This window comes from Aquarana catesbeiana, linkage group LG07, assembly GCF_042186555.1.
Source record: "Aquarana catesbeiana isolate 2022-GZ linkage group LG07, ASM4218655v1, whole genome shotgun sequence".
In the NCBI taxonomy this organism is placed as follows: Eukaryota; Metazoa; Chordata; class Amphibia; order Anura; family Ranidae; genus Aquarana; species Aquarana catesbeiana.
In genome coordinates, this window is record NC_133330.1 from 215,251,207 (window position 1) to 215,278,936 (window position 27,730).

Consider the following 27,730-nt stretch of genomic DNA (forward strand, 5'->3'; position numbering starts at 1 on the left):
TGACATTAGTGGAGAGTGGAAAGAATGCCCCTTACATTGGCGGCCAGTAGGAAGAATGTCCCCCTTACATGGATTGCCAGTGGGAAAAATTGCCCCTTACATTGGTGGCACAGTGGGAAGAGTGCCCCTTACATTTATTGCCAGTATGCAAGAAAAAGAACCGCTGCTCCAGGTGACGTGACCATATGTTGGTGTATTTGGTGTTTGATGTTCTGGATGTGCAGCCATTTCTTTCTTCTTTCCATCTTACATTTATTGCCAATGGGAATAATGCCCCTTACATTGGCGGGCCAGTGAGAAGAATGCCCCTCTTACATTGGTAGTTAGTGGGAAGAATGCCCCTTACATTAGTGGCCAGTGGGAAGAATGCCTCTTACATTGGTGGCCAGTGGTAAGAATGTCCCCTTTACATTGGTTGCCAGTGGGAATAATGCCCCTTACATTGGTGACTGGTGGGAAGAATGCCCCTTACATTGGCAACCAGTGGGAAGAATGTCCCTTTACCTTGGTGGCCAGTGGAAAGAATACCCCGTACATTGGCGGACAGTGGGAAGAATGTCCCTTACATTGGTAGTCAGTGGGAAGAATGTCCCATAAACTGTTAGTCACATTGCTCCCCTTGAAAACATTTAAAAAGATTGCCATGCTGCTGGCTCTTCAATGCCATTGGACCCCAAACTATGCAGGAACCATCAGATATAAGGTCAATCAGCCACAGTTCGAGGAACCCCTAATACCCTTTGCAGGAGCCCTAATTGAGAATGGCTGCTATATACATTTATAACAATACTGAGAGTCTCTTGTTTACTCCTTTCCTAGAAAAGGGAGGGGGTGTACATAAAGAATGTGAAGAGTCTGTGTGTTTTTCTCCATTTAGTGCTTTGCACATCTCCCAATAATCATGTGCACAGGCAAACATCTATAGGCACACATCTCCCCATCATCATGTGTATAGACACATATCTATAGGCACACATCTCCCAATCATCATGTGTATGGGCACACATCTATAGGCACACTTATATAAGCATACATCTAAAGGCACACATCTATAATCACACATCTCTAGGCACACATCTATAGGCACACATCTATAAGCACACATCTCCCAATCTTCATGTGTATAGGCCATAGGCGTGCGCACAGGGTGTGCCGGGGGGGGGGGGGGGGGGGCCCTGGGCAATCAACCCCTGTTAGTGTAGCTGCATGCTGGCTGTCTCCCAAGTTCTCCTGTGAAATGCTGCAAGAGAGTGTATAGTGCTTTCACATTGAGCAGATAGCCAGGCTAAGAGACACTAAGTGCGTTAAACTATCATGTAATTTCACTGCTTGCAGAGACTAGCTGTCAAAACTCAGCGGTAATGTCGGGGGTGGGTGGGACCAAACAGCTAGCCTATCAAACACAAGCCAATGGGATAGGTGCTGGGCGGGTCGCTCCATGTATGTGGTTCCACCCCTTTCTTAAGCAGCCCAATCATTGGCTGGTGTTTGAGCTGATAGAAAGGGGGCGGAGTCACATACATGGAGTGGCCCGCCCAGCCCCTATCCCGTTGGCTGGTGTATGATAGCTGTTTGGTCCCTCCCACCCATCATCACCTGCGAGTTTTGACAGCTGGTCTCTGCAAGTGGTGACATTACATGACAGTTTAACACACTTAGTGGCTCTTACAAGCCTCGCTGACTGCTCAACGTGAAACCCCCTCTCCTCTATCAGTGTCAATCAATGCCACCAACAACTTAATAATGGTGGAACCCTCTAATGTATGGAAATCTCAATATACTTTAATATTACCACAATACTGGTCTCTGTGATATGTAACATCACATATAATACACATCAAACTGAAAAAAGACATAAAAAATTAAACTTAGCAGGGATGGTAGAAACCCCTCCTATAGATATTTGCCATACAGATTAACTTCAAGTGCAATAATTCCAGTGATATGTGATTTCACATGTAATACACATCAAAATGAGAATAAGACAAACATTTTTTTAAAAACTTAGCAGGGATGGGGGAAACCACTCTACAGATAATTGCAATACAAATTAACTTCAAGTGCAACAACTTTTTAGTTGGGAGGTTTGCACCATTATAGCACTTTGGAATTTTTATTTTTTAGATTGTTACACTTAATTCTATATGTTTTAGTTACTATTATAATGTGAATTTTTGTACTTTCCGCCACCCTTGCTAAGTCCATGTCTTTATAGACCTTGCTTTGTGCACTGGTGTGTTGTCATGTTGGAACAGGAAGGGGCCATCCCCAAATTGTTCCCACAAAGTTGGGAGCATGAAGTTGTCCAAAATGTCTTGGTATGCTGACGCCTTAAGAGTTCCCTTCACTGGAACTAAGGGGCCAAGCCCAACCTATGAAAAACATCCCCATACCATAATCCCTGTCCACTAAATAATTTGGACCAGTGCACAAAGCAAGGTCCATAAAGACATGGATGAGTTTGGGGTGGAGGAACTTGACTGACCTTCACATTAGAGTGGAGACTGCGAGCCAGGCCTTCTCATCCAGCATCAGTGCCTGACCACACAAATGCACTTCTGGAAGAATGGTCAAGCATTCCCATAGACACACTCCTAAACCTTATGGACAGCTGTCCCAGAAAAGTTGAAGCTGCTATAGCTGCAAAGTGTGGGCCAACTTAATATTGAACCCTACGGACTAAAACTGGGATGCCATTGAAGTTCATGTGCATGTAAAGGCAGGTGTCCCAATACTTTTAGTAATATAGTGTAAATATATATATACATATATATACAGTATATACATACACACGCATGTGTGTTTGAACTTTGGGGTGCGCACCCTAATCTAATGCAAAAGGCTGCGCACGCCTATGGTATAGGCACACATCTATATGTACATATTTATCGGCACACATTCCTAGGCAAACATTTATAGGTACACATCCCTGGGCACACATTTATAGGGCACAATTCCCTAGGCACACATCTATAGGTACACATCCCTGGGCACACATATATAGGTACACATCCCTAGGCACAATTCTATAGGTACACATTTATAGGTACACATCCCTAGTCACATATCTCTAGGTACACATCCCTAGGCACACATCTATAGGTACACATCCCCAGGCACACATTTATAGGTACACATCCCTAGTCGCACATCTATAGGCACACATTTATAGGTACACATCTCTAGGCACACATTTATATGTACACATCCCTAAGCAAGCATCTATAGGTACACATCCCTAGACACACATCTATAGGCACACATTTATAGGTACACATCCCTAAGCACACATTTATAGGGCACGCATCCCTAGGTACACATCTATAGGTATAAATCCCTAGGCACACATCTATAGGCACACATTTATAGGTACACATCCCTAGGCACACATTTATAGGTACACATCCCTAAGCACGCATCTATAGGTACACATCCCTAGGCATACATTTATAGGGCACACATCTCTAGGCACACATGTATAGGCACACATCTATAAGCATACATCTATAGGCACACATTTATAGGTACACATCTCTAGATACACATTTATAGGCACACATCTATAGGTACACATTTATAGGTACACATCCCTAGGCACACATCTATAAGCATACATCTACAGTATAGGCACACATTTATAGGTACAAATCCCTAGGCACACATCTATAGGTACACATCCCTAGACAAACATCTATAGGCACACATCTCTAGATACACATTTATAGGCACACATCTATAGGTACACATCCCTAGGCACACATCTATAAGCATACATCTACAGTATAGGCACACATTTATAGGTACAAATCCCTAGGCACACATCTATAGGTACACATCCCTAGACACACATCTATAGGTACACATTTATAGGTACACAACCCTAGACACACATCTATAGGTACACATCTCTAGGCACACATCTCTCGGCACACATCTCTAGGTACACATCTATAGATACACATCTATAGGTCACACATCTCTAGGCACACATCTCTAGGCACACATCTCTAGGCACACATCTCTAGGCACACATTTATAGGGCACACATCTCTAGGTACACATCTCTAGGCACACATCTATAGGTACACATCTCTAGGCACACATCTATAGGTACACATCTATAGGTACACATCTCTAGGCACACATCTATAGGTACACATCTATAGGTACACATCTCTAGGCACACATCTATAGGTACACATCTCTAGGTACACATCTCTAGGCACACATCTATATGTACACATCTCTAGGCACACATCTATAGGCACACATCTATAGGCACACATCTCTAGGCACACATCTATAGGTACACATCTCTAGGCACACATTTATAGGGCACACATCTATAGGTACACATCCCTAGGTATACATCTATAGGCACAGTGATCTCTCCTATGTGTTGATGACAAGGAAGGAGACAATAGTTGGGAAGAAGGTAACAGGTTGTCATCTGTGAAATGCTTTCTCCTCGGGGCTCATTGTGTTCAGCCTCTCTGTCCACCTCCCAGGCAGAAGAAGGAACAGAGCAATCATCCACCCACTGCTCTCTATGTTTAACCCTTGTCTGTCCTGTGTGCTGTGTTTAACCCTTGTCTGTCCTGTGTGCTGTGTTTAACCCTCGTCTGTCCTGCGTGCTGTGTTTAACCCTTTCAGCGCTCGGGATCTTTAGGAGTGCAGGGAAGGGGCGTGAGCCGATCCCCCCACAGAGGGCACAGCTCGTCTCTGCAGACTGTCAGTGACACACACAGCTGGATGTACAGTGACAAGCCGGAGAACTGAAGAGTAGAAGGTGGATCTCTGCATGACAAGCGCTGATCACAGCCCCCCCCCCCCCCCCCCCGGCTTGCGGGTTATTTTTTTACGCACCCCCCTTCAAGAAGAAACACCCCAAAATCGTTCAGGGGGGCACCCCCAGAGCTTGTGTGATGTCACATCCGATGCCCAGGTCTGAGCACCTCTCCTAGAAGCTCTTCTCCTCCTCCTCCTCCTCCTTTCCTCCACTCCTTCTCCAGCTTGCTCTCCTTGTGCGGGGCTCCAAAGTTTGTCTGCTGGATCAGCACCAGGGACAGCGCAGGATGTACAGCGAGGAGCATTGCTGATGTGCTGGCCAGACAGAGGAGCAGCATCATGCAGACTCCTCGTAGCCTCCTCATCATCACCCTTCTGCTTCTGCTAGAGCCTTCCAAGGTACAGTCCATTCCCTGATCCCTTCTAGATGATGGTGTATGCGATGTGGTCCATGTCCTGCTCCCTGTCCATGCTGCATGGGCTGCTGTGACAGGCACGGGGGGGGGGGGGGGGGGGGGGGATGTGCTCTTACTTTGGGGGGGCAGAGGTGCAGCTGCACTGATTTGGGACCAGTCATTGTGTTCACTACTGCAGAGAAATACTGGGAGGGAATCAATGAAGGAGGCTAGAAGAACTTTTATTTATGAGGCTTTGCATTGTAGGCAAGCCAGCCTGTACAACCCAAATAACTTCCCCCTGAAAGCAATAGATAGCAGAGGAAAACTGCTCCTGACAGCACCATTACCATGCTCTAATCTGTTTACTGCTCCAGGCTGGAGGCTGGCCAGACCTTGCTGAATTTCACACTAAAGCAGAATGCCAACTAATCCTTTGCTCTCAGCCTGCTTAGACTTTACACAGACCCCTGTATCGATATGCTTGGAGCTTTAGCTTGGCATGCTATTTGAATCACACAGGCAGAAAAAAAAAAAAAGAAGAAAATCTCTGAGGGCAAGCTGAAGGGTACAAATATGCAGTTCTGCCTTGTCATGTGCAAGTCTAATTATATCTTAATGAAGTATAATGGGTTTGGCATTTGGAGTTAAGAATTCTTTCCTTAATGTCTAAGTAAATGCTTGGTGGTCCTGGGAATGTATTTAGCAATAAATACAGCTTTTATTTTATTGGAAATGGGTTCAAAGCAAAGTGATGCAGCATTTAGGTAGAAAGCTAATTCTGCCCCTGGTGCATGTGAAATCCAATTAGACTTGAGCGTGCCTTTTTTTTTTTTTTTGTACAAGAATATATGAATATCCTAACCTAGCAAGCACATTCCCCAGTGCATTGTGCTATAGACATCTTGATGTATGTACATGGCTGCTTAATGTAACCGTGACTCTATGTTTTAAGGATTACTTAACAATGTAATTATCTTTGAGCATTTTGATGTCTGTATTTATTATCTGTAGTCTTACACCCAATGTTACTGCTAAAAAAGACAGGTGCTGTATACACCTACAGGGCTAAACAAGCAAAAGTGTATATATCATTGTCACACAACCTCTAACGTAACTATTGAAGAAATGTGTCTCCCATTTTGGCTAATTGGCTGATATATTATTTTTTTTATTGATTGATTTATTTATTAATTACCAAATTAGGACTATGACAATATAATCAGGTACATTACTAAATGTATGACTGTTTTAATAATGTCTGTCTGTAAATGCTTACTGGTGGCACAGCATACCCAACTGATGCCAATACAAATTTTATACCAGCCAGCAATAGTTATGACAAATTGCTCCCCCTTTCCTCCTACAGTGTGCTGGTGTCTGAAGTTGCACAGATCACCGAACGATTGCTCTCACAGGAGAATGTATGTCTTCAGGTCCCTTTATGTAAATTTCTTTTTGGGATTTGCCAACTAAGTTATTATATTTCATGCTTCAGTACTTATGGTCCATTACATTAGTTACTATATCACAGTGTGCATATTAAAATAATGACGCTCATGCTGTTCATGCTCTATGAATCCTGTGTATTACTGTAAGCATACAACTACAGAACATATATATATATATATATATATATATATAGATATAGATATAGATAAAATATACAGATATTGTGTGTGTATATATATATATATATATATATATATATATATATATATATATATATATATACACATACACATTTTATATACATATTTGTTTTCTGTAGTTATATGATTATACTAACACTATATATATATATATATATATATATATATATATATATATATATATATATATATATATATATATATATATATATATATATATAAATAGAACTTGCAGTATCTGCATATTATTTCCCAAGATAAGGTTACATAGTTATGAGAAGGAGGCAGTATTAGTGTTTTTTTTTTTTTTTTTGTTATATAATGTAAACTCTAGCACGTTTCACTTTCACCTCAAGCTCACCTTAATTTCCACTAGTCAAGATAAGCCTCATTGCCACTCTGCAAGTCAGTTTAGATGTTGGAGGGAGAAGAATGGCCACATGCTGTTTTCTACTGACCATTGACAACCTAGATTCTGCTGTCACTGGAGGAGAATAACCGGCTTCGTGTGTGAACTGTGAGCAGTGGCAAGATTTATTGTGTTGTGTTCTTTAGCCTAGGTCTGACTTAAAAGAAAAATGTGGTTTTGTTTTTACAATCAATTAACACAAATCAATAAAATGCTGTAAATACAAGCCGTGAATGGTAAACTTATATCATGGGAAATAAGAAGTGGGTCCATTTTGGTACTTTTGTATACAATGTTGTCATTGCCTGTTATGAAATGTGATCTCAAAAATCATCAAAGCACCTTTATCACAGAGCAGACTTGTACCTCTACTTCAAAGAACCTCAAAAATGTGCTTAGAATCCCTGAGTACGGGATAACTTTGGAGTAGTGTTTTTTAAGATGGTTATTGTCTAGCCTTTGCCATCTTCAGCTTTTTTTTTTTCCAGGCTCCTTTCTTTTATCCAAAGTACAGAGACAGGGTTAAAACAGTGTACTGGAGACATTTGCTTGGAGGCCTCTTTTTCTGATATGCTTCCTTGCACAGTTCTGCATCACGCTCCAGTCAAGGCTTTATGCACATTATAGGTCAGTTGGGCACACCTAAGGTGCTACCTAGAGGTCATCAATAGAGATGGTGAATTTTTAAAAATCTACTCTGCCCAGTTCACTATTTGTCTCATGCTGGGCACTGAGCTCATTTGACCTTCCAGGTGGAAAGGTGCAGGCTTTTAAAATGTGTCCATCTCTGGATTACTAGGGTATGAAAAAAAGTGATAAGAATCCAATCTTGTTCATTAACCACTTGTCTGCATACAATGGTCTTATGATGGCTTGTTTTTTCTTGCTACATGGTATTTTACTGTAAAAAGAACAAACATGCAGATTAATTCTTCCAACTTTTCTGATCTGCATGCTGTTCTAGGTCTGACTTAGAAATGAAGAAAAAAAGCCTAAGAATCGTTGTAATAGTCAGGCAGCTTCTGTTTTCCATGAATTGCAATGCCAGGCAATGGGGGAGATTTACATAAACTGGTGCACACCAAATCTGGTACAGCTGGGCATAGTAACCAATCAGCTTCTAACTTCAGCATGTTCAATTAACAATCAACCTAGAAGTTGTTTGGTTACTATGCACCGCTGCACCAGATTTTGTGTGCACCAGTTTTAGTAAATCCCCCATATTTTTTTCTTAGTAAATAAAGAAAATAGACATCAGTAAATTATTTCATAAATTTTGTAAATCACATCAACTTGAAAAATTGTGAATTTTCACTTCGCCTGAATATATGCAGATTTTATCATCCTCAGAGAAACACGCCATTTATAAATCTAGGCCATCAAGATTTGCCAGAATTGCTAAGTTTGCAAATCGCTTTGCTTCCGTCTATAGGAAATGTATGGGCTCACTTTAAAACTAGAGCTGTACTATGTATAAACCTACTGCAGCTTATAGGAAATCACCTTTCATTAGTGTAAACAAATCCTGGTTAAACTTGTCCCTATCTTTTTCTAAGATGGATTAATAATTAATCAATCAATTACATTGACAAAAAGTAACCTAGGTAAAAAATATAAAATTGTACATTTGCTGGTAATATGCTTATTGATTATACTGAGGTTATTCAACTGCATATAATAAAGACATGTATTTGTTACAGCCTTATCATGCAGAATGGCTCTGAAATAATGAAAAACAGTGGGTAATTTATTGAGAAAGGAAAAACAGCTGAGCTGTTCCCCATATCGGCCATATTTCTTGTTTAATCCTACCTAGAATGAGAGATAAAAATCGGGGGTTGCTCCGGTTTCCTTAAATCAGCCCCAGGGAATCGGCAGCCCTCTTTGGGATTGCAGTTACAGCTGACTCTCTTTGCTTTAGCCAACAGTATGGCAGGTCATAGATCCCAGTGTGGCAAACCTTATAGAGGAATGAAATGTTATACTTAAAAAAAAAATCACATGGCCGTAAAAGTGTTATGTGCTAGGTGGGGTAAGAAAACAGTATATTGTAGGTGCCTTTGGCAAATGAGAGTACAAATATTGTTAATAGTTTAATTCACCTAATTTGTCAGCACTTTTCCAGATGAGTACAAACCGATGTTGCATCTGCTTTCCCCTAGTTTCTGTAACAGAAATCAGTACAATTTTCTTCCCTGGTAATGAAACACACAAATGGTTACCTAAATAACATTATATTGGATTCCTTTCATAGTCATTATACTTGACACAGTATGAAAAGAACTGAATTGAATTATGCCTAGCAAAGCCTGTACGTAGAACAGACATGTGAGGTGCAGTGACAGCTAGAAAGAATCTGGTTTCATCGGCCATAGCTATGTCAGGATAAATATATATACACATATATATATATATATATATATATATATATATATATATATATATATATATATATATATATATATATATACACACACACATATACACAAATATAGCAGTTATTGAGGTGTATTAACATTAACTGAGATGCATTTAGTAAGCAAAATACTTTTGTATATCCAAAGCAACTGTCATGTTTTTCTTTCTTTTAGAATTCATTGTTTTCATCTTTCTTTCATCATTTGTTGTATTTTAGTGCTGCTTATTTCCTGCAGCCACGTAATGTCTACATGCATGTAGCCCATCACTGACTACATGTCATTGCTCAGAGTAGGCTTCATGATGATGACAATGGTGGCAGACCTTGCCTGTGCAATGAGTGTTGGCACAGCTACTTATAGTTTTTGCTGGCAGGTAATGTGACAGGGTGACAACATAGGGGAGCATTGGGGAGACCAGCACAGAGCGTTGTCACCCTATAACAAGATGTGTCTGAATAAGGACCTTCGAGACAGAATCACCAGATATTATTGAAATAAATGTTGCAACTCTAAAAATATTGAAAATTATTATTGTAATTCTATCAACATGTTAAAGATTATATAAGATTTGATAGGTTTTAAAGTGGTTGTAAAACCTTACAGACCACTTTTCGCTATAATAAGGCTTACCTGTAGGTACCGTGGATATCTCCTAAACCTGCACAGTTTAGGAGATATCCCCTGTATTTGCGTGTGCCTGACGTCATCGGCACGTGCGCACTGACACAAACTGAAGCAATGGCATGTATGTGCCTTTGCTTCAATGAGTGTGCCGTTACCGTGCACATGTGCGGAAGTGACGTCACCGCGGCTCCGGCCAATCACAGCGCCGGAGCTGCGATACCGCAGAAGTAACCCCCGGGAGTGATGCCGCCCGCCGGATCGATGTATGGGCACCACAGCGAGGGCTTCGATCTCAGGTGAGTATTACATAATGAGCTAGTATGCTATGCATACTAGCTCATTATTCCTTTGTCTTGCACTGTTAGTTTTTTTTTTTAATGGGTTTACAACCACTTTAAGATTGTTTAGATTTACCTTTATTTTAAAGCTAAAGTGAACTTTCAGTTTACGCCAGCTAAATACATTCCAGGTCCACCAAAACAAAAGGTGTTCAGAGTCTTAGGGCTCATTTATACTAGTGGTTGGGTGGCAGTATGCGGTTGAGCAGCAGTCTTAACATCCCCCCAGCTATTCCCACTTGGTGCAAAGGAAGTGGGTGGGTGTGTACATATGCCGAGTAAAAATTATTCATTGTGTTCAGTATCGCTCACTGAAAGCGACCCATGCTACTGAATCGGGGCACCCTGAAACCACCCCACAGCCATGTGGAATGTGCACAGTTGTAGATAGTCCAGGGTTCAAGGGGTTAAAGCAGGCCGTGAGGAGGTGACACATGCCTCCTCAATGCCTGTCAAATTCTGCATTCCGATCACTCTTCAGAGAACACTGTTACCATAAACAAGGCCTTAGAATTCCTTTATAATGCAGACACAGCCTAGTTATAAAAACCTGTCTACTGCCAACATGCTGCAGAGAAGGATCTTTGCTCTGTGTGTGGAAGCTGTGGTCTCTATGCAGAGGTGTGATAAACTCCATACTGGGTCAGATCTAACTCTCCAATCAGCAAAGCTCAAGGTTCCTGATGATTGAAGAACTCTGGCCCTAATTTAGGAGGGGGTGTGTCCAACCTTTTCAGAGAGTCCACTGCTTTTACACAGAAAGTCAGGCTCCTTCTCTAGTGCATGCTGGAAGAGGAAATGCTTTTCTACTCAAGGTTTGGCTGCTTTCTAAAGGCAACAAACTGCAAGACTTGTAACACATTTTGATTTCATGTACACACAGTCCCTGGGATTTATAAAGACTGGTGCAGACAGATATTATGGCCACATTTTTTTCATTTGTGACAGCAAGCAGGGGGAGAAGATGTCCCACTAGCTGTCAAAACAGGGACATCCTTTAAATGCGAGACAAATCTGCACCATTTACTCTCTCTGTACACCAAAGAGAGTTGGTCCTAATTAGCTCCACTTTTGTAAGGTACAAACTGTTAGTATTTTATTTTGATTTTGGCACATTCCATGCGTCACAATGTAAAAGTGACTTTTTAGAACCACCTGAATTTGGTGCATGAGTATCTCTTGGAACCAAAAGAATCACAGATGGTTCGGGAATTTTACACCAGAAAATTGGCTCACCAGCTTTATTACCAATTCCCACAGTAATTACTGTGGGAATTGGTAGTTCTTTTGCTAGGGCTGTTTGTCTTAGGATTAGTTCCTGTGGCATCACTTTTCACATATATCACACGATTGAAACAGCTGCTGCATTGATACATTGTATTTAAATTGTTTCATTTTTGGCACAGGTTTTTTTTTCACTTTTACTTTCAGCAGCTTTATTTAATTCCCTCCCATGTATTTATCTCATTTAAACTGAAAGTTTAATTGGGCTTTAAAGGCTAAGTTCACTTTTTGTAACATATTACACCCATATTCAGGAGGGACATGTAACATATTACAAATGTACTGGCCCCCGCCCCCCCCCCCAAAGCCCCCTTTGGCAGCCCCCTTTGATCTTCTCCCACCACTCACTGATGCAATCTAAAAAAAATGCGGATGGGTGGGCGGAACCCCTGTGTTCTGTGAACAGGAAAACTACAAGTTCTGACAGCCTTTGCACATGCCAATAGCTTGTAGTTCTCAATTAACTACCACAGTGCTGTTGAGCTCTGTGGTAGTTCATTGATTCTTTCTGTCAGTTTAAAACTGCCTGTCCGTACAATGTACGGGCAGACAGCTTACACTGATGGTCTTCAGGAGACCTGCATGGCATCAACGATCTGCTGATTACTGGTGCAATGCTTTGCAGGCTCCTAAAACAAAAAATAGGAAATGCACATTTTTTTACCTGCAAAAAAAATATGTGCATTTATTATATTTTTGTTAAAATGTGAACTTATTCTTTAATTATAATGTATAGAATAGGAGTGCGTCATAACAAATAGCAATACGTTATGCTTAATCTTTCCTCAGGCAAAACAATACACTTGCTGATAACTGTTATGGAATAGACTTCTTTTCAAATTACCATTTCCTTAATAATTAGGGACATGGTGGTGATAAATGGTCCGACCAAAAAAACCCATCGGCTGTAATCTGAATGTTTCCTATGACTTACTTTATATCACTGTTTTTTCATTGTGTTATGTTATTAATGCTTTTCAAATAAGTGTAGTCATAACAGATAGACACAAATGCTTTTTGCAGAGTTCCTTACCCCTCTTTATTGCTTCATGCAAAGGATAAATGAAGCTGAAACCCCCATGAGTTTAGCATGTCTATGCCAGTTTGAGCAAGTCTATGCTTTTCTCCCTTGCTGCAGACCTCAATTTCTATTTGATCTTGTGATTTCACTCATACTTATTACAAGCCAAGAATTTTAATCCACTTACTCCATTATCTGGTGCAGTGTCTGTTGTGAATTATAGCACTTTCTGTAAATAAGATCTAATGTGACATTTTACCACATGCCCTTCAACATTTACTAGCAACTCCTTTATATTACAAGGTAGTGATTGTTTTGGCCCAGAAAAATGCAAGCCTGCATGTTTTTTTGCTATAGGCTTGGCAAAGTCATGGAGTGGATTCCCAGTTGTATTGGTACAACATTCAGAATGATTTGGCATGGAACAAACCTGTATTGATTCAAATGTTAAGGGCTGATGGCAGGTCAGTTTTCCTGTAGTGAGTCAATCATCACCTATAATCCACTGACCAACTCTCATTCCCTGAAGCAAGGTCATTTTTATGATGTATACTTTGAACCTTCATATTTATTCAAATGAAATACTCCTAATTTATGGTAAGAGAGCCCTGCTTTCCATCTTCGCTTTCTGTTATAAAATACACTAGATTTTCCATAAAAATGAAATTTGCATTGTGTTAATATGCTAATCAGCTTCATGGCATTGCCATAATTCACGGTTACACTTTCCGCAACTCCAATTCAAAATTTTGTTTTGCATGTCTTTTTGTTCTTTTATATGAACTAATGGATTTGTTGAAGGCATTACAGCCTCAAAGTGGTAACATAAAATGTGGAAATACCCAGATGTGACTAGTTTTTAAGGCTTTGGCTTTTATTTTATGACATAGCACAAAGAGCAGTGAGGTGTAGTAACCTAAGGCAATAAGAATTTGAAGCGTTAAAGTTGAACTTGCAAAAAGACATAAAAAAAAAAAAAAATCAATGAATGAAGTTATGTATGCTTCAAAAATACAAGATATTTATTTTTATTGCAAACGCAGTAAGTACCTGATCTGATTAAATTGTTGTAGACTCTTATAATCCCCTGCACAGCAGCACTGAGACTAGGAGAGGGAGGGGCAACATGCACATGTGCTGACTAATAACATGCTAACAGGAGGCAAAAGCAGGGGTATGAGCTCATCACCAGTGGCGGGTTGTGGTATATTTCAGGGGGAAGGGGGTGGGGGGGTGAGCAGCAAACAATGCACCACACAATATTTATTCCCTATTGTCTCAACACTGGGTGGGCTCGGAGCACAGTGCTCTGCGCCCCGAGCCCACCCTTTTTTGAAGCCTATTAGAGCCTCTGCCTCTAATCACATGCTTAACCACTTTCCCACCAGCCGCCGCAGTAATGCAGCAGAATAGCACGGCTGGGCGAAACGACGTTATATGTAAGTGGCCACTAGGGGCGCGTGTCCGCTGCTCGCCCCCGGAGCCGATGCGAGTGCCCGGCGGTCGCAATCACCACCGGGCTTCCGCGATCGATGATTACACACCAAGAACCGGGATCTGCATGTGTAAACACACAGTTTCCAGTTCTCTGAGGGGAGAAGAGACTTATCGTCTGTTCATACAAAGTATGAACACATCGCTGTTCATACAAAGTATGAACAGCGATCTGACATCTCCCCTACACAGTCCCCTCCCCCTTCAGTTAGAACATAGAGAGGGAACACATTTAACCTCTTCATCGTCCCCTAGTGGTTAACCCCTTCTCTGCCAGTGACATTTTTACATTAATCAGTGCATTTTTATAGCACTGATCGCTGTATAAATGACAATGGTCCCAAAAATGTGTCAAAAATGTCCGATGTGTATGCCATAATGTCGCAGTCCTGGTAAGAATCACGCCGCCTTTACTAGTAAAAAAAAAATGTAATAATAAAAATGCCATAAAACTATCCCCTATTTTGTAGACGCTATAACTTTTGTGCAAACCAATCAATATATGCTTATTGCGATTTTTTTTTTTTTCCAAAAATATGTAGAATAATACATATTGGCCTAAATTGAGGGGAAAAAAAAATTGATATATATTTTTGGGGGATATTTTTTATAGCAAAAAGTTAAAAATATTGTGTTTTTTTGCAAAATTGTCGCTCTTTTTTTGTTTATAGCGCAAAAAATAAAAACCACAGAGGTGATCAAATACCACCAAAAGAAAGCTCTATTTGTGGGAAAAAAAGGACATCAATTTTGTTTGGGTGCAACGTCGCACGTTCGTGCAATTGTCAGTTAAAATGACGCAGTGCCAAATCGTAAAAAGTGCTCTGGTCAGGAAGGGGGCAAAATCTTCTGGGGCTTAAGTGGTTAAAAAAAAAATATCCCCTTATTGGAATCCATGCATCCAGCACCCTGAATGGATGGGCCGCCCCTGCTCATCACTGTATTACTTATCTTTCACTATTTAATCACAAGATTTGGGCCAGGAGGTCCTCAAGCTGTATTGCTTTACTGCAGAGCAGGGGGATAGATAGCAAAACAAGTTAAAGAGCAAGTGAAACTGCTCATTTATATGTATTTCAGCTTTGCATTTTATTGTTGTTTGGAATTACTTTTTACTGCTATAAAGCTATAATGATAAATATTTTTTAGATCTTGATTCCAGAGAAGATTTACCCCTTTTAGACAAAGAGTTGCACCCCATAGACGCTGCCTTTTATGAGATGAGAGGTTGTGGCTGGAAACATTTCTGAAGTAGTTTTTTTAAAGTGAACAGAGATTAGATTATTAAGCAGTCCATAGATTACTCAATTTTTCTTTCCTTCCACTGGGGGTGGAATTTTCCTTCCTTCCACCAGCCTTCCCGTTGAGCAGAACACAAAGATTACTGCTAGTAGCTAAAGCTGTCAGCAGTAATTGCATGTAAGAAATCCAACAGGCTGGTTTTACTCAAGTCAATCATTGGATCGACTTGGTTGCAACTAGCCTGCCCATACATGGATCGAATCTCAGGTGCTCCCTGCTGAACTGGCCGAATTTCGATCAATGTATGGACAGCTTTACATTCTGCTTCCCCTATTTAGTATATAGCTTTTCCACAACTTCTGGTTAAATTTAATCTTCTGCCCAAAGGTAAAATGTGTGGTATGAGTCACCAGCATATCTTGCCAAATAATATAAGGCCAATACTACAATAGATATATATGGAGACATAGAAGAAGTCTACCTTTACTTTGACCACTTCCTGTGCTTTAGAAACTGCTAGGGACAGCAAAGGTTGCCATCATCAGCAAACAGGTACTTCCTATGTCTTTCATAGTTTAGAACAAAAGCCTCTTAGAGCCGGTTCACACTAGAAGCGGCACGACTTGCAGGTCGCCTCACCGAGGCGACCTGCACACGACTGCCACGGCGACTTGCAAGACGACTTCTGTATAGAAGTCTATGCAAGTCGCCCCCAAAGTAGTACAGGAACCTTTCTTCTAAGTCGGAGCGACGCACGGTTCCATTGTACAGAACGGGAGGCGACTTGTCAGGCGGCTAGGTCGCCTGACAAGTCGCCCCCGTGTGAACCGGCTCTCACTTTCTTCACTCTTATATAGAGGATTAAGGTCAAGATGAGAAACTGACTCTCATGCTTATAGGATCATCATCAGTGATTTTATGTTAAAAATTGAGATGAATTTGTTAAAGAAGGTTCACTTAACTCAATACACACAGCTTTAGGCTAAATTCAGACTGGTGGCGGGGGGCCTGTAAAACAGGTGGTTGATATGAATGTTTAATGCCCAATTACTGCCCATCTTACCATTTACAACTGTACATGGTGACCAAACAAATGAGTACACATTGCCATGGTCATGATGCTGCGCTTAGTGAGTATGACAGGCATGATGAGTCTGACAGACAGCACCACCTGTCAAACTCACCTGTTGGACAACACCACACTTGTGTGCCAAACATAGCTATGCCATTTGTTGTGTGATAGTTCAATGGAAACCCACCACTGGGATAGAAAAAAATCTCCCTAGGGATCAATTAAACAGGCATGCAGGAGGCAGTAGTGCCTACCCTTCAATGGCTGTAAACCGGCTGTCAACCACAAGCTGAAAAGCTATCTGATGAGGATCACTTTCTAGAGGGCAGTAAAGTCTGCTGCCATTGTAAAAAAGACCTTACTTAGATAAGAAAACTTTCTAATTCATTAGCAAATTAACCCTGGTATGTGTCAGCTATGAACTAATCAAACCCCCAAAGTTTTTGCTCTGGAAAAAAGTAAATGTATCAACCAGCGTAGTTATATTCAACCAAATAGATATGATATTATAATGTGCTTGGTCATTTGTTTAAGATCAGAATGTGAATTAGTAGATTTGGTCAGTTTTTTGTTTTTTTGGGAAGGTATTTACTTTTCTTACTTTACCAAAACAGTAAGGAAAAGGAACACCATATAATCAGATCTGCAGATTACTGTATGTGATATAAGCAGTTAGGCTGAGAAAATACATCTCATCAAATGATAGCTTTAAAGGTATGCTGAAAATAGCATGTATCATTCCGTACTTCAATATTTTCCTTGTGACTCATAGAAGATTTAGTAATGAGATTGCAGTGCTTGTCAACAGTGCTATTGCTTACAATAGCCAGCTAGATTATGCCTTCAATGATCTAGCCTGCCCCATAAAAACAAAACTAGAATCTGTCTTCTTGTTGTAGGGAATACCAGCCAGAAGTAGTATTAACCACTGATACATTAAATTATAAATCAATGATTTTATTATAATAATTTAAAATAACAAAATAAAAAAGAGCTCCATTATATATATGTTTGTGTGTGTGTGTGCGTGTGTATATTTTAAATGTTTACCTCCCCCTTCTCTAGTTAAAAAAAAATTTTAAAATGTGTCAGCGCTCCAGATCTTTCCCAGCTTCCTTCTCCACCCAGACACTGTTCCATTTTGAGTTGCATGACAGCCAGCATCATTCTACCTATGTCCTGTGAGCCCAGCCTGTCATTGACACACTCTCTGGGGGTGGGTCATCATGCAGTCTGGGTTCCTACCCATGTTCTCTGAGCCCAGCCTATTGTTTACACATTCCCTGGGGGTGGGTCATAATGCAGCCTGGGTTCACAGGACTCCACACGTCATTAGTCAGTCCAAGAGGACGAAATCCCATCTGTACCATGAAAGAAGGGGAAGGACCCATGACACCACCACATGTGAAAAAAACGGCATCATAAGAGGTAAGTATAGGGTGTTTTTGAAAAGAAAAATCAGTCGAAGGGGTTCATGGCAGGGAAGGGCAACAGTGAAAGTGCACCAACTTAGATCTGGGGTTCTACTTTGAAATATAGCTAGTAAAATGGAATAGAATCATTACTGGGCTCAACAGGGTGGATGTCTTCATAATGATCATACCCATTGACATCTTTATATTATACCTATGCTCCCAGGGTTTCCAGCTCCTGCGACATGTAGCCTGTCCTAATAAAGTATGATCATAATCCCAATGTTTTTGAATTGCCAGCAGCCTGACACAAGACAGGTCTATGACCATTTATATCTATTGTGTTTAACATATTTCAATAATGAAATATGGTAGATTTACTACCACAACTAATGAAAATTTATCTAAAATTGGAATTTCAAAAGTTTATTAAAGTAGTGATGGTGGTACTAAGAGTCTTTGGAAAGTTCCAGATGCACAGGAACATTTGTTAGAGCACAAACATCATTGTTATTTGGTTATCAAAAGGAATGAGTGAACATTCACTAGTGAACATTAAGGATACTGGTGAAGGGTACTGTCAGTGCTACCAAATACACAGATATTCAAGACAATTATTCTGAAAAAACATCTGGCAACAACGACCTGGATAATAATGACCTCAACCCTATCAAACACCTTTTGGATGCATTGGAAAGCTGGTTCTAAGTCAAGTGTTCTTGTTCAGGTGTTTTCAGTAAAGAGTACTGTTATTACTACAGCATCATAGAATTGTTTGATTTCAAATGTGTTGAAAGCATGTGAATTTCTTTGCAAATTAAAGAAAATGTTTGCCTTTAGTAAATCAACCCCAAATATGGAGGAGTTTAAATGGCCCACACAGTCCTGACTGCAACCCTTTTGAACACTTTTAGGTTGAACTGGAGCACTGATTGCGAACCAGGTTTTCTTATCTAACATCAGTACTTGACCTCACAAATGCTGTTTTGGCTGAATGGTGATGAATTCTCCCAAAAAAATGCTACAAAATCTTTTGGAAAGTTTTGGAATGGGATGTCTGACAAGCTCGTAAAGATGTAATGGTCAGATGTCCACAAACTTGTGGCCATATATAGTGTTATAGACATGGCCTTTCTATTGTATGAGTTTAGGTTGAGTGCCTTATGTAGCAGAAATTAGCTTACATTTAGGGAATCTAATCTTGACAAATTGTTAAACCCATCAAGGGAATATTTTATCAGCCTGACTATTCAAACAACTCTGGATTGTGAATTTTTCACCTTAATATGAACATCCTGATTTGCCTGATCTATTAAGAAGCATGCAATATACAATTGCTGAATACATGAATTATGAATTGGGTGATTCTCAAACATACTCATTTTCAGGGGAGTCAAAAATTTGCCAAAAAAAAAAAAAGAGATTTGCTGGATTTTGCAGTTTTATCCAGTTTACAGATCTATTTGCTTATCTATATTCTGCTAAACCCCACTTGCTCCATCTTTATATATATATATATATATATATATATATATATATATATATATATATATAATTATGAAGTACACAGCAAAAAGTATCTTATTATCAAGCAGCTTATAAGAAATGTCACGCTCATCTTATGGATATTTATGCATCAGCTTGTGAAGTTTTAAGTGTCTTCACTTCATATAACTGCTCGTTCAGCCTGCGTTCGAAGCGCTCTCTGTCAGTATCACAGTAATATTAGTCTCACGCCTCCTGATTACTTGGGTTCTTTGCATTTGGAGGCAGTAATAAATCCAAAATATGATCACAATAAAATCCATGTTTTTTTCCTTTTAGTACACAGGTCTGGAATATTGATGAGTGTTCCCTTCTTCTTCCTTGTTCTTTTTTTTTTTCTCTCTTTTTCTGAGAGACAAGCATTAATAATTGCAATATATCTAAAGGTCTGCATTGTTTACGCGTTTTCATATATTTTTGTCTAGATTACAATATTTTTTTCTTTGCAACTCTGCAGCCAAATAATAAAGAGGGAAGATTTATGCCTCCTGTAGCTCTCACTGAAAATGAATGTTCAGAGATGCAGCCTGCCACTGATGAAGAGTTTGCTGGCAAAGTAAAAGTTAACTCTTACATATACATGACAACCTGTTTTACTACAGCAAAACAAAATTGCCAGAAGAATGTTTCAGATCAGTCATTTCACTTTAAATAATTATAGTATGCAAAACATATGATACTTGCCAGATGCCTGCATTGGCTACTAAACTATTCCATGATAAACATTAATCACACATATTGATTGAAATTAAACTGTAAGAATAACAAAAAAACAAAACATATCCACTTCCAACCACCATCTTGATAAATGTTAGTCAGCTAGTTTATAACAATACAACATTCTTTGTGATAGCATGTGCTGTGACAGGTCCTCCTTATGAAGAGATCTGGGGTCTTCGAGACCCCAGGTCTCTTTTCTGATCTCAAAAGCAGCTAAACAAATCAAGATCAGTTTGATCGACTGCTGTACAAGCCGATAATGGCTTGTAAATAAACAAATTGAAACTGGAAGTGACAAAATCCCGGTTGCTTCCAGATTCTGATGTCACGGAGTGGAAGAAACAATGTCAGTTCCTCTCACTCTGTGTACCAATTCTGATGTGACCGGTTAGATCAGTCCCAGTCTTTCTCGTGGGATGGGAGAGCATGGGAAAGGCAGCGGTGGCAAAGCTGGAGTGAGATCCCCTTCTGCCACCTGTAAACGTGATGCAGTAACTGTTTAGGCACTTGGATCACTTTTACATGAAATAGATTCACAAGCAGAAAAACATAGTATCAGGACCATGGTTGTAGCCTCAACCGTGATCCTGGTATTATCAGCTCAATACAAGGCGATATATATACCTACAGTGGTATTAAGGGGGTTAAATGCTTATTCCACCATTTGCAAATTAAGCATCTATTATGCAAAACGCAAAAAATGTGTGTTTATTATTTTTTTGCATTGGATCCTGTAGAGTGTTGCACTCATGACCAGGGGATCAGAGATGCAAAGTTCTAGCTTTTGCAGACTTTCTTCCAGCTCAGGAGATTTGGACCTTTAGTTATGGGGATGCAGGAAATATCAATGAACTACAAGTACAGCGACAGCACCACACTTGTGCTCCATTGAGAAATCAACCATGGGGTTGATTTACTAAAGACAAATCCACTCTGCACTGAAAGTGCACTTGGAAGTGCAGTTGCTGTAGATCGGAAGGGAAGATCTGAAATAAGGGGAAGCTCTGCTGATTTTATCATCCACTCATGTGCAAGCTAAAATGCTGTTTTTTTATTTTCCTTGCATGTCCCCCTCGGATCTACAGCGGCTGCACCTCCAAGTGCACTTGCAGTGCAAAGTGGATTTGCCTTTAGTATATAACCCCCTATGAGTCCCTTGTCCACAGTGACAGATTTTTCATTCACAGAACTCTGTGAATGAATGCAAAGGCTGTGGGAGAGGAGTCAGGCACAGCCACACAGCCAGTGGGGAAAAGCACCCTGAGATTCTTTTGGGTGGGGGGTTAGTGAGAGTAGAGGGATGCAGACTCTGACCATGTTTTGTGTTAGACCCTGAATATGATTGTAACACAGAACATTATCAGAAAGAGGGAGCATGGCTTTTAGGGATTTTTAATGAACCCAAAACTGGGGTAATATATTTTATATATCCCTATGTTTTTGCTTTAAGATGTGTAATTTTAATTCAATTTGAATATATATATATATATATATATACTGTATACACACACACACACATACTGTACATCTGTACATATATATTATTTTTTAATGGAGTATATTTATATTTTTAAGGTGGATCCTGCCTAAAATGGAAAAGTCCCCTAAATTTGCTAGCCCTCACCCCCTTAATTAAAACTGCTCATTTGAACATTAAAAAAAAAAAAACACTAAAATAAAAAGGTAACAAAAAAATCACATTACACCCTGGTTTTTAGCCCACACACCTAAGTGAGGGTGACATCCAGCTTTATTGCAGGATTTTGTAAGGAAGGCTGTATAGGATCCTCAGAGGCAAAAATACCAACGCTGGGTGTAAAGTAAATATTTTTTACTTTTTTTTTCTCCTAGTTTTCTTTTTTTAAATGAGTCATGTTTATTGGGGATTTGGGGGTTAATAAGCAGTAATTGCATTTTCATGCAAGGTCTGCTTTAAATTGTCCTAATTAATTTTACTGTCTAAAGGGACCAAGATTGGTTCTTTTAGACAGTAAAATTAATTAAAAGATAATTTAAAGTGAGTTGAAAACATTCCTTTTGTATTTCAACAATGCTGTCTTTTAGCATGTATTTGGGGCCTTGTACACGGTACTGATGTATAAACACCGGATGTTTCTGGCAGAAATGTTTCTGCACAAAAAATATATGCACAAAAAATATATGCACAAAAAAAGTATGGTCCATATAGTTTGTGCATTTACACACGTATACATCTGTAAACATTTTCCTAGAACACCAAATCTTCAAATAATATAGATTAAGCACAAATCAAATGAGGGACCATTGGGGGGCACAATGGGCACACATTTACTCTACTAATACACCAATGCCACGTCCCAGAATCAATTTGATATTTAAATCAAGAAAGAGTTTGAACCATAGTTCATGGCCCATATGGGTACAACTTCAACAAGTAAGTAAAATACAACATTTTATTGATACATAAAATTGACATTACAAAACAGCTACATATAAAAACATAGTGAGCACCATTTGTAGAGAGATGGTGGTCCAAAATTAATGGAGATATATACTGGTATAACCACAATAGAAGATACAACATTCAAACGGTAGAGGGTTCCACCATCCCTTCATATAAAGCTTGACATGTTTCGTGTATGCCGCTTCCCCAGGAGCGAAAGGTGCTAACATACACTTGCTACCTAAGAATAAACAAATAAAATGTTTACATCTGTAAACATTTTCCTAGAACACCAAATCTTCAAATAATATAGATTAAGCACAAATCAAATGAGGGACCATTGGGGGGCACAATGGGCACACATTTACTCTACTAATACACCAATGCCACGTCCCAGAATCAATTTGATATTTAAATCAAGAAAGAGTTTGAACCATAGTTCATGGCCCATATGGGTACAACTTCAACAAGTAAGTAAAATACAACATTTTATTGATACATAAAATTGACATTACAAAACAGCTACATATAAAAACATAGTGAGCACCATTTGTAGAGAGATGGTGGTCCAAAATTAATGGAGATATATACTGGTATAACCACAATAGAAGATACAACATTCAAACGGTAGAGGGTTCCACCATCCCTTCATATAAAGCTTGACATGTTTCGTGTATGCCGCTTCCCCAGGAGCGAAAGGTGCTAACATACACTTGCTACCTAAGAATAAACAAATAGTAATACAAATACAATGTGAACTATTCACACAATAATATTGATGTGATATAGGCACACCTGTTCAGTGCACTTATACTGTAGATCAGTCAGGGACAGTATGCCAAATGCGCCAGCCATGTCCAATGCCAAACAAGAGGCAATCCATCTAAATATGCATTCACTTAACCCTTTAACATATAGAGAGTAAGTCTATAAAGAACATGAGGGATATGTACCAATTACTTAAAATTCCTGAAATCAAACTATAGTACATTGAAGAGAGTTTGGATCAGCCACCTTTGCAGAAACCAACCAGAAGGTAAGTGAGTAGGGTACACAAACTGAAGAAAGAGTGGGTCACTGAACTCAACAATGTCCTACAAAAAAGCATCCACCATAATGTACTAGGCCAAGCAAAGATAAGTATGGCTAAAGAGAGAAAGAAAACAGTAAAAAGGAAAATGGCAAACTACTTCCGGTGTATAAGCAAAACACTGAGGATATACAATGATTAAAAGGATAGCCTCACAAGGATACACAAATCTCACCCAGCACGTCTGTGATTTTCAATCACTATGAGGAAACCCCTCACAAGTCCAACAACAAACAAACCTAATGGAAGGTCCAAAAATGAGGACCTGCATGGACAGGAATATTAATGCACATAATACATCATTAGTACTCAGCTATACTTATAATTATTATATTCTCCTAATGCTGCAAAAGAAACATTGTACATTGTGGAGACCGGTCTGGCTGTGTGGGGTCCCCTACCAATCCTCAAATGGCCATATTACTGTCTCTACATATAAATGGTATGTGGTTCGGGGCAAGGCAACAACCCATACCCAGCCCTCAATGTCAAACCAAAGTCTTCACCGTACATGCCCGGAACCAGCCAATGGCAAACCATCGGCTGACGTAATCATGCATGCACAGTGGGATGTAGGGACATACTAAGAACACACCAGTTTCAACAGGCCGAAAAGGGCTGGCACACTCACGCACAAGAAGCCAGGAGCTGCACATTTGCCAACAGAACCAACATATGCACACCACAGAAGTGTTCCTCACAGCATAAAAAAAAAAAAAACTGTTTAAGAGGGGGGACAGTAGGTGAGGCACACAACACAGGTACCAGGTAGCACAACAAGGACACATCCAAATAGATTACAACAGGCCCCAAGGTTCAATATTGACATGCAGCACAACTAAAATCACCCCCACTCAGATTACTCCTGCCCACGAGGCCAGATAGTAGCCAAAAAAGCATAATCAAACATGTAGCCAAAAATAACTACCAAAAAGGGTGGGACAACATCTAGTCTTGTCAGGACACACTGGGACACACCAGGTGATCGTCAGCGCAATAACTGAACGGTCATAAAAAATGAACCCAATCAGAAAAGTGGTAACGTATAATGAAGCAAAAGCAACTATACCATATTAAGAAAATGAGCAGATACATGAACATGTATAGACACCTAAAAGAATTCATTTCTAACACTAAAGTTTGCATTTTGCACTATACCTATCTAATATCAACACAGTGTCTATTCCCCAAAAGCTCAAACCAAAAAAGGTTTAGAGGAACAGATCTCATTGAGACCAGGGGTAGAAAGCGCACTGAGGCGTTCAGTCCAGAAGGTTTGCTTCTGAAGTATTCGCTGATCCCATTTGCCACCACGTGGATCCCTCTTCACTACCTCAAGAACAATTAAATTTATCACAGAGGTATCAAAACGGCGGCATAGGTCCAGATGGTGGCTAACCGGGGTCAGCATTTTCCCATTTGATGAATAATAAACATGGACATTGATGCGTTGTCTAAACTGTTGCATGGTTTTGCCCACATCAAAGGCCTGGCAGTGGCATAACATTAAAAAGATTACACCCTGACAGCTGCAATCATTAGCAAACTTGGGGGCAAAACATTCTCCATTAGGGAGCAAAAAGGATGTTCCCTGAGATACCCACAGGCAAAATGCACAGTGGCCGCATCTAAAGATTCCTCTTGAGCCCTTAGTGCTTTTCTATCTTCAGACAAAATGGTTAGATGTCAGGTTGTCACGAAGGGAGGCTGCCCTCCTGAATACAATCTTTGGTGTGCTGCACACGTATCTGGACAAGATGTGATCTTCAGAAAGAAGATGCTAATGTTTCCTCAGCAGGGACCGCAGATGCCCATGCTGGGTGGAACATCTAGTAATAAACTTTACTGCACTTGAGTCCTCTTTTCTGTGTATTAAAAAGGAGGGAATTTCTACATTGTTGTGGTGCCTTATTATAGGCCTTCCTTAACAAGGAATTACTATATCCTCGTGCCAGTAATCAATCCCTAAGATTGGCCGACTGCTGGGTAAAATACTGCATGTTAATGCAATTCCTTCTAATCCGAATATATTGGGCATAAGGAATGCTCCTAAAGCTTTTATATTAAGAAATTAAGGCACAAAAAAGAAAAAAACTTCACAAACCTTAAAAGTTCCATAGATGTTATTTGGTTGAACCTACATTACTTTGCCTTCAAACACCATGTACAAAGAAACATATAGAAATGTTTCTGGTTATACCTAATATTTTGAAACAGCACACTGGCTCAGTTCACCAAGACTGAAAATGCCTCCTTAGTAAAACACACAGCACGTTTTCTATTCACACTGATACACATTTTGTTTCAGGTCTTTGAGCCAAGCCATCCGTTTCCCAGTATGAGTGACCATGCTGCAGTTGACAGGCAGGTGGCAGCAGTAGGCTGTGAAACTTCCCATTTTGACTTTCGGAGAGGACTTTGTGATTTTGGTATAAATATGCAATTCCTCACTTAGCTTTTACTTTTGCTGACAGATGTTTTCCGCAATGCCGTGCAACTAGGGAGTAATAAATATGTAATTATCACATACATATCTAGAAGTACACACATTGTGGTGAGGGGCCTTCTTGGAAAAGCTGATATCATAAAGTAAAACGTACGGTAATTATAATTTTATTATATGTACTTTGCATATGCAAAGCAAGATTGAAATGAGTATAACATAGACATTGTTTAATGTGGATTGTGTAGCTGCCAACTTATTTTTCCGAGGTGCTGCTTTTGTTTTGTGTTTTAATAGATTTGCCCCCCAATGATTTCAGCATTTTTATTGGTAGACGGTACTATACTAGACTGATTTCTCTAGCTATTGACATGCTATGCGAATATCAAGTGCTGACATAAGTGAAGGGCATAAAGGGCCCTAGGATACCCATCTCTGGTACAAGTCTGGTACGAAAAAGAATTATCTGATATATTTGGAAAAATATCAACAGCTAACATAAGAAGATGTACATATAGATCCCATTGCTCCACTGCAGAACAGGGCAGGTAGTTAACAAAGGACCTCACCTATGCTCCTTTACTTCCATGTGTCAAACATGTAGGTCACACATTGAGGACATCACTCTAAGGAACAGCTTTATTGCTCCAAACAGTACACGCTGCAGAGTCCCACCTGGAAACTAGCCGCCTCTTCAGCTTTCACCTCAATTGGCTTGGTTGCAAAGAAGAAACTCCTATGTATATAGCCATAGCAAATAGTTTGATTGCTAGCTCTTTAGGTAATCAATCCCTGTGCTGTTTTTTTTTTTCGTTTGTTTTTTTATTGTTTCAATCTGAAATCAAGCTGGTAGACTAAACAAATGAATAATACTTATCTTGGTTTACACACAGTAATACTGGCCTTGGTTCCACCTTTGAGCTATGGCAAGCATAGGACAGCAATTGTGTCAGTGAATTGGAAGCTGTTGTAATGAAAACATAGGAAGAGCTGCCAAAGTGCATAGGGAGAGAGTGAGGTCAGTTAAGAAACTGTATTTAATTCTTATTGCTAGCTCTTTGGGCAATCCGCCTCTTTGCTCTTTGTGGTAATGAGTAATACTCGCTTTGGGTTAGAAACTTCTCACCACAAATATACTGTACATGTTTGAGACTCATGCTAAAATGTACATTAGCTCCCTCCCACAGGTTTAAAGGTGTCACTGTGTCTCTGAATGCACAGCAATACATTTGCATTGCACCTATATACATTGCCCTGCAGTGGCGTAACTAGAACCTTTGGGGCCTCAGTGCAAGAAACCATAAAGGGCCCCCCTGGCTGCCAGGGCCTTTTCCTCCAAGCCCCAAGCCTTTCCCACTG

General features: G+C 39.8%; 1 protein-coding gene and 1 long non-coding RNA gene across 2 annotated transcripts in view; one reads left to right on the forward strand and one right to left on the reverse strand.

Moving 5' to 3' along the window:
• Window positions 1–27,730, reverse strand: part of LOC141103430 (uncharacterized) — a 343,701-nt gene that overhangs the window by 134,611 nt on the left and 181,360 nt on the right. The gene's annotated exons all lie outside the window — the stretch shown is intronic.
• OLFM3 (olfactomedin 3) overlaps window positions 4,823–27,730 on the forward strand; it is a 395,228-nt gene continuing 372,320 nt past the window's right edge. Inside the window, exon 1 of the mRNA XM_073593019.1 lies at window positions 4,823–5,187. Coding sequence (XP_073449120.1) covers window positions 5,128–5,187 — 60 coding nt within the window. The 5' untranslated portion in view covers window positions 4,823–5,127. The remainder of the gene's footprint in view (window positions 5,188–27,730) is intronic.